We start from the raw sequence: 8,692 nt of genomic DNA, 5'->3' as shown, positions 1-8,692 counted from the left end.
AGCAGCGGCTCGCTGTGCGTCTGCCCAGACAGATGCTTTTACTCACTTAACTGGAATCCATCTTGGATTTCATTCCACCTGGGAGACTTCTCGGATGCGTTTGCACAGTCAGCTGTTTCGGGATCAAATGGCCGTCTGACGGCGCTTCGTTCGGCTCCGTGTGGGATGATGACATCTCCCACTGCAGAATGCTTGGTGGCTTCAGCTGGGAGAGACGCRGCCACATGGAAATCATCAGCAGCTGTTTCCATCCAGTTCTCATGCAAATTTAAAAACAATGTAAAAAATGTGAATTAGGCAGGTTTGAAACTAATCAACCAGAATACACAAAGCTTGATTTTATGAGATGTTGACGCTACACATGGCTGTGATAAACAGGAAGTAGAGAGGGCAACTAGCAAACAGAGTCCGTCCCTCCAAGCTGGAGGTTTTCTCAGTCGCGTGCCTCTGGGAAGGCACAGAGCTCGGCTTTAGCATTAGCATTTGATAAATACTGTGTTGGTATAGTGCTTTAGTGTTAGCTTCTGCTAAGTACCATGCTAAGTAGCACTATAGCATTAGTGGAAGCGTGTGTTTATGATTAGCGCTTTAAGGTTAGCGAAGCAGTTTCCACCACTGATGAAGGAGACGCAGCTTCTACTGGTGATGCTGTAGCTTCAGACAAACTCCAGCCTCTAGATCACTGGTTCTTAACCTGGTTCTACTGAACCTCAGGGGTTCGGCGGAGCCTCTGCCACGGAGGTAAAGACACACCTGTGTAAAGTCATGATGACGCCCCCGCTTTGCCATCACTTGCTGCAGAGGATCACGTTACATTGCTTAGCCAATCAGAGGATCACGTTACATTGCTTAGCCAATCAGAGGATCACGTTACATTGCTTAGSCAATCAGAGCTGTGGAGGAGCCCTGATTGAAGGAGCTCCTCTCAGCATGGATTTAAACTTGTGTTTATTTACTTCAGCAAAACTAAGTTTTTACCAAATTCTGTCGCTTTAGGTGAACTTCTAAATCTGCTCCTTGGTCGCATCTTTTCGGGGTTGCTACTGCCTCTAGTGGCGTGGGGGTGGTAACACAGCTAATATAATTACTAAATCAGAATACCACAAAGTCTTTATTATTTATTATAAATTTTTCATTCTCTTAAGAATGTAGAGCTAATTAAATGATCTAAAGACATTAAAGTGGTTCCAGTTTCTCTGGCAGATTTTAAATCCCTTGGGTCGTTCCTGGACAGTCAGATCAACTTTACTGAAAACACTGACTATATTTTGAAGAACTGTTCTTAGAAACTCCACCTTTTAACAAGACTTAGTGATCTTGGGGTGACCCGATTAGACTCTAGTTGGGTCTCCTCTATGTCTTGAATTGGGGGGAAATCATATTTTATTGATCACTACTAAAGGGTTCAGTGAACACGCATATGAATCTGATGGGTTTGGTGCCTCAAAAAAGGCTAAGAACCACTGATCTATATGTTTATATAAACGTTTGGGTCCGGTTCTGCGGCCTGGTGCCGGTCCGGTTCTGCAGCCTGGTTCTGGTCCGGTTCTGCGGCCTGGTTCTGGTCCGGTTCTGCGGCCTGGTGCCGGTCCGGTTCTGCAGCCTGGTTCTGGTCCGGTTTTGCAGCCTGGTGTCGGTCTGGTTCTGCAGCCTGGTTTTGGTCCGGTTCTGCAGCTCCACCGTCTCTCCAGCTGCTGACTCTCTCCTCCCTCCGGAAGTGATTCCGTCTGAACCGCCAGCAGCGCCGCGTCGCTCTTCCACACTCTGCGGCGTTTTCTGCTGCTGCTCGTCGGCCTTTTGAGCCRCAGAGTGTCCGCAGCTCTTATCTCCCACTGTGCAACACACATTGACGGCTCGCGCCGCCGCCTCGGCCCCCCGCTGAGCCGGCCCCGCTGCACGCGCGCGCACAAAGGAGGTTATTCCGGGGTCGCCTCGGCGGACACAATGGAGAGGCGCTCCCTCCTTGCCTCCCTCACAAAGCGGCCGCACGCGTCCAGCCCTGGCAGGAGGCTGTGAACATGGCCGTCTGGGCGTCTCGATGCGTTCCCAGTGTGACTAAAGGCTTTCAGCGCCACAATGAGGCGTGTGCCTGTGTGGCGATTAAAGCCGGGACAAAAGAAGTGTGCCGCTCACTTGTTATCAGCTCACTGGAGACTCGCAGGCCGGCCTGCAGCTTTTCCAGCGTCAAAAGAAAGAAATGAAAAGGTGGGAAAAAAAAAAAAGTCTCCCTTTATCCTGACGCCATCTTTAGACGCCTGGAAAGCAGCAGCAGCAGCAGCTCTGACTCAGGGCTCAGCTCTTTGTCTGCCCTGGTTCCTCTGGTTCATGTTCAGTTCTGGACGTCGTCTTTAGCCTCTTGGCTCAGGAAACCCAGAGAGTCTTCAGTTGCATGTCTTCGTCTGTCCAGCACCGCCTGGGAACCACCAGACGCCGTGCTGCATCTCCTCCTTCCGTCCATAAATCCTCCCATTGTTGCTGCACCACACGGCTGAGAAACGACACAAACCTCTCATATCAGTCCGTCAGAAAATGATTGATTAGCTTTTTTTGTTTTGGGTATCTGACATACCATCAATCTGTTGGCGTGACGTTTTCCGTTTTATCCACAGCTTTCACTCCGCGCCGTCGTTTATTTTTAGGCAGTTATGAGCTTCAGCGGCTAAAACTTAATCTGCTGCTGTGCAAGTTATTCAATATTTTGTTGCTAGGCAACCAAAGAGTGAGGGTTGCTAGGCAACCAAAGAGTGAGCGAGTAAAGTATCGGTCAAAATGGAGAAGTGACGGCTCATGCTAGCTCTTCTTCTTTTCTCAATAAAGTATTTACAGTTTGTTGCTAAGGTTCATCAGTTGAGTTTCTCTCTCTCTCTGTAAAATCAGGATTAAGGATCCGAAGCGTTCCGATCCGGTCGTGACTCTGAACCGGTTCTGTTTCCGTTCCTCCGCCAGGCTGCCTGTCCAACCTCCCGCCGAACGCCAAGAGGATCTCCAACTCGTACGAGGAGCGGCGGAAGCAAGCCACCGCCATCGTCCTGCTGGGCGTCGTCGGGGCCGAGTTCGGCGCCGAGATCGAACCGCCGAAAGGCTCGGCGCGCGCTCGAGGCGGCGGAGCCGTGCCGGAAGGCTTCGGGCCGACGAGCGGCGGCTCGTCCAACTACTCACTGGCCAGACACACCTGTAAGTACGGAAAGGATGACCTCTGGGTCAAAGGTCACCTGGTTTTAACTAAAAAGTCCCGATATTGCAGTTCATTACACCGTGTACGGTTCCCACAGCATCACACATCCTCTACTCTGCTTCCGCCTGACCCGCCTGAAGTGTTTCTGAGCTTCTCACTGTAATAAAACGCGGGTGTTTATGTTTGTGATGGTTGGACACAAAATTATTTTCTTCAAAACACAACGAGGAGGACGCAAACCCGAAAACAAGCACAACAGGAAATGCTACGTCACGTTTATTAGCGTAGCACTGCCTTAGCATTAGCTTCTGCTAAATACCATAGAATATAATTAATAATTTTTTTTTCTGGGCTTCCTGTCTCTTCTGAGGATCTGGCCTCATATGATTTGGTGGTCGGCTCCCCCTAGTGGTCTGGAGGCCTTCAGTTTTGTGTTGTTTTTGCTCTTGGTGGCATTTTACCTTTTTCTTCTGGTTTCTGTGGTTGAGACATTTTTCTGTTGTGTTTATTTTTTAACATTTTTTTGGGTTTCGGAGTTTGTGTCGCTCATGTTTTGCGCCCATCAGCCTCCGTGCTCTTCCTGTTAGCTGGACACCACGTAGACGGCGCCTAGCGGTTGTCATGGAGACTTGATGTTTCCTCCCTCCCTGTCCTCAGTGTGTGATAATTTTGGATCTTTGTCGTTTCCTGAAGATAAATAGAATGTTTTCTAGTCTTTCCCATTTGAACAGGAAACAGGAAGTCATTGTTGATTAAAAGTTATCAAACTCTCCTTTTATTTGGTGCATAGTCATAAAACATTTTGAAACTTGGTGGTAATTTATACATATTATAGACATGCACATTTATTAATGATTTATTTAGACTTTTTCATGTTTTTCCGATGTGGAAACAGCTGCAGCAGTTCAGCTTTCGCTCCAGAATCATCGTCTTTTCCAAACTCATAACTCCACAGCTCACAAACTACAAACTTTGGTGCTGGATTAGCGGTAAGCAGAGAGAAGGGATTGATTTTCACCCGCCAGGCCTGACACCTTAAGGAGCTCTGCTCTGATTCCTCACACACCACCGCGCCGCGCCTCGGCGGGCATCAAACCTGCACTAAGTAAGGCCGCTCTTCCGTCCCGCTGCTCCTGAGCTCTGATAGGCTGCCTCGGGAGGGGGGCATCCGCCCGGCGACAGGACCTGCGCTCCCACTGATAGGCTGTGGAGCGTGAAGCCAGCATCCAGCTCACCTGTGTGGAGTCGGTGAACACAGATCTGATCAGATGGAGAAACTCCAGGCAGAGAATCACATGGTCTAAATCATGACTCATTTCCTGGTTCGTGACGCTTCCTCTCCGTCTCCCAAACGGTTCAGGTTCTTCCTGTAAGTGTTTCCTGGTGTCCAACATTCACTTAAAGCTAACAGTGTCATTTTTTAAGTTATGAAGTCATTTAGAGCCTCTAATCAAACAATGGAGTCATGTTTTTTTTTTTAAAGTGTCTCCTTGCAGCAGGCTTAGCGATGTTTTCCCTCCCAGGTGAGCGCGTAGTGACTGCTGTGTGTGGGCACAACAGGGCAGATTTGCTTTAATTTTTGAGAGCGATACCTTTATATTGGTTTGACATCACTGTGTGGCCAAACCATCAACATTAATGGATTAAATCAAAGATTGATTTTTGTGCTCTGATGTYGTTGTAGCTAGCTGATAGCGACACTAGCTGAAGGCTAAAGCTGCAGCTTAATGCGTTCTGTCACTTTTCTTTGGGTGTTTGCAGAATAACAGCTCAGATGTTACAGTTAACTCCAGTTCCAGATTCCCTGCTGGGACCAGCAGGAACTGGGAGCAGACCAGTAGCCGCAGCCTGTTCTTCCTCCATCCTGCAGGACGGGGTTTTCGAGTCCCTTCTTGTTTTGTGTGTTTTCTGGATGCATCAGCGGCTCTGCTGATGACGCTGGTTTTCCAAGGTCTCCTGAGTCTGTGTGGATGTATTGATCTGAGAGAGATGAGGGTTTCTAAAGCCGCGGCGCCTGAGGGCACAAAGGTCACATCACTGAGATTTTCAGACACCCTCCATCTTCCACCGGGATCCTTGTAGACGCTGAAGAATCTGAAATATCTCGAGTCTTGAAATTAAGAACACAGAATGATTAGAGGTGACATACATCGAACAGGGTTAGTGTAGGTCTGTGGTCTATACAAAACATCTTCAGTATATTTATTGCCCCCAAATCATTCTTAGACGATGAGATTTCAGTCTGATCAGTTCAGAATGAGACGTTTTAGTGCGTCTTGTCACTTTAAATCCAACTAAGCTGCTGCTGTTGCCCCCAACTCAACGTTTACACTCGCACGTTAAAATGACTACAGACACTCAATTATACAGCCGTACATCTTTGAAAAGCAGAAGTAGAACCTCCTGCGCAACCAACACGAATGTAGGAAACAGTCAACAAAACAATTACTTGTCTTTTCCAGCAGCCATTGTACAGCGTAAACAGACCAAACGTGCTGGAGCTCAGCTTGGGTTGCTAGGTAACGGGTGGAACTCTGCTGCGGTTGCTAGGTAATAGGTGGAACTCCTTAGTGGTTGCTAGGTAATGGGTGGAACTCCTTAGTGGTTGCTAGGTAACGGGTGGAACTCTGCTGCTGTTGCTAGGTAACGGGTGCTTGCTGCTGATTTGTGACATTACTTTCTGGAGGATTTTGAAACGGCTCATTTTCCAGACACCAACAAACATGAACTTATTACCAAAACTGGGCTGAATGGTTTTTCTGGATGTTTTTTTTTTTTAGAAACAGTTGAGACCCAAATGGAAGTACAAAAATGTGCAATACTTGAATATTTAATAAAACATCCCCTTTAAATATCCCAAGCTACTAAAGCACAACCTGCCACTGAACGTCCAGACTTTGATTGATGCTCCTCTATATTAGATTGTAGGTAATTGTTGATTATTACACCCTGGTTTGTGCTGGTTTCTGTCTTTCAGGCCTTCCAAAAAAATGCTTCAAAATCAGCGTGTCATAAAGAAAACACAGGATGCCTTTAAAGCCCAGACACCCTAAAGGATGATTAAAAACATGTTTTGCCCTCTCTCTCTCTCCGTACCTTCCTCTCCGTCTGTTTGCCTGTTTTCTTCCCTCCTCTCTCCAGTTATGAAATTGAAAGATGGATCGCTGTTGTTGGTGTTGTTGGCGAACGGCGCGGGGTGTGATGAATGAGAGCTGTCTGCCCAGTGAAAGGCAGGGTACAGTAGTCCATGCAGCAGGGCAGAGATTGATGTTTTCACCGAGTGAGAGGGGGAAATGTTGGGGAGATGCAGCGGAGGAGAGGAAGGATGGACGGATGACAGCAGGAGGAGCGCTGGGCGGTGAGAGTTTGGTCTCGGCTCACAGGTAAATGTCAGGAAACCCAGAGCTCCTCCTGAGACTGTTTGCTGCAAACTGTGGCATTTTCAAACATTCATGAGAGCTGATTGGAAATTGAGTTTCACTTCGCGGTATTGGAAAGGCAACGATTAAGAGCAGGGAGACAAAACGCTTTTAATTTGAACTTTGAAATCCTGAGTTTGAAGGGCTTTTTCCAGGGCCAGGATGTTAACATGTTGATTTTAATTCATGAATTACTCAGAGTTTAAGTAATAGTCACTTTATTACAGTTCTAAGCTGGAACCTTTGTATTGTGTTTCTGGTACAGCCATATCTCTGACGCACAAGYGACATCCTCTACCAACAGAGATGGAAGCTGCTTCTATTGGCCCATTGGGGGTTAATTTCTCCTAAAACGATCTGATTGGACGATGAAAAACAATGTGTTCAAGTTGTGCTAAAAATGATTAGCCTATCAGGAAAACCATTCTATCCTAAAATAGTATCTTAATGCTAAACATGTAGCGGCTAACGCTAATGCAAGCTGCTACTTTTCTAAAGAAGCTCCATAAATGATCAGAACTTCCTGAAACTCTGGAAAACTGAATGATTACAGACCCTACAATTAACTCAGGTAAAAAACATTTAATTGAGTCTGACCACTAATTACAGCTACCAAGAGTTAATAATAAAAATAGCTAACAGTAACAAAGGATCAAGCTAACAACTACCTAAAGATAATAAAAATAGCTAACAGTAACAAAGGATCAAGCTAACANCACACACACGCAGAGTTCAGGATGTGATGACATTTGTTGCTCGGTGCCACAGCTGCAAAGCCTCAGAGACACACACACCTGAACCTGGCGGTGTGTGTGTGTGTGTGTGTGTGTGTGTGTGTGTGTGTGTGTGTGTGTGCTGTAATTATGTCTCTAACAGTGTCAGGGGATGTTATTAGGATCCACATCACGCTCACACACACACACACACACACACACACACACACACACACACACACTGGACTCATTGCTGAGAAACATCACGTTTATGAATTTCACTTTTTCTGAATCCAACCGGATCGGGGGCATTAATTACCAGAACTTTGGGTTTGGATGAAATTAGAACTTTGTGTCTGGAAAACATGATTTTGACACTTTGGTTCTTATTTATCCACATCCAGGATGTGATTCAGGAGAGTTTGAATATTCACATATTTTCAAACTCTTTCAGATTAAAAACGGTTTTTTATCATTTCCTTCCTTTATAATTGTCGGCTGAAGTGTTGCTGGTTCCCACTAGAGGGAATCCCGGCTCTGCTAACTGGGAATCGTTGGAGAGGTCAAAGGTCACGGCCACCTTCCCACTAAACAAACCCACTTCCTTCCACAGAGCCGGGAGACATTTTTGTTTCCTTCTGGATCGACTTCAGGGAAACTCTCATGTTTTCCACCATGTTTTATTTCAGCCTCTGAAATCTGCTACCGTCTCTCCGCCATCTTTGTCCCTCCATGTCTCTCCTCTCCTCTCCCCCAGTGATTGAGGTCAGAGGTCAGCCAGGCCCTCACCTCCCGGTGTCATTAGCCCGGTTGTGATTTGGTTAGCTGAAGCGCCACGCTCCCTGTCTAATCTAATCCCGGCCTGGGGGGTCGGCCGGGTCGGATCACGTTTCTGCTCCGAACAGATTGAGCTCATGTGGAGATGAATGCTGCGACTCCGATKGTTCCTCGGCGTTCCCGAACGGGACGCAGCTGCTGGATGGGAAAATCATTACATTACAGCAAGCGGCTCTTCTCTAAATGCTGATAATGTAGAGGAATGTTTCTGAGTCCAACATGCAGAGGCGCTGCAGCTGTTTCCTATAGATACTATTGATCCAARCTATTGATARTATTGATACCAACGTGGAAAAATCAGATTCTCYMATRAAACGTTTTCATTTTTGTACTGTAAAGATTAGCTTTCGCTCTCAAGTGATAACTTTGTGCAGTTTTAGAAAAGAAATTACACAAATTTCTTGTTTTTTCCTGTTTCTGTTCATGTGACGCCATATTTCCTCTGCACTTACTGTAAAACCAATTAAAGATGGCCGCCGAATTAGCAGGACTCACTTTTTATTGATCTGGACTGAAAAACAATAGTTTTCACCACATGAGCACAAAAA

At 46.5% G+C, this 8,692-nt stretch overlaps 1 protein-coding gene across 1 annotated transcript in view; it reads left to right on the top strand.

The window, feature by feature from the left end:
• Positions 1-8,692, top strand: part of wdr7 (WD repeat domain 7) — an 84,676-nt gene that overhangs the window by 49,681 nt on the left and 26,303 nt on the right. Inside the window, exon 21 of the mRNA XM_017307727.1 lies at positions 2,947-3,174. Coding sequence (XP_017163216.1) covers positions 2,947-3,174 — 228 coding nt within the window. The remainder of the gene's footprint in view (positions 1-2,946; positions 3,175-8,692) is intronic.

This window comes from Poecilia reticulata, linkage group LG12, assembly GCF_000633615.1.
Source record: "Poecilia reticulata strain Guanapo linkage group LG12, Guppy_female_1.0+MT, whole genome shotgun sequence".
NCBI classification, from domain to species: Eukaryota; Metazoa; Chordata; class Actinopteri; order Cyprinodontiformes; family Poeciliidae; genus Poecilia; species Poecilia reticulata.
This window is presented reverse-complemented; position numbering and strand designations above follow the sequence as displayed.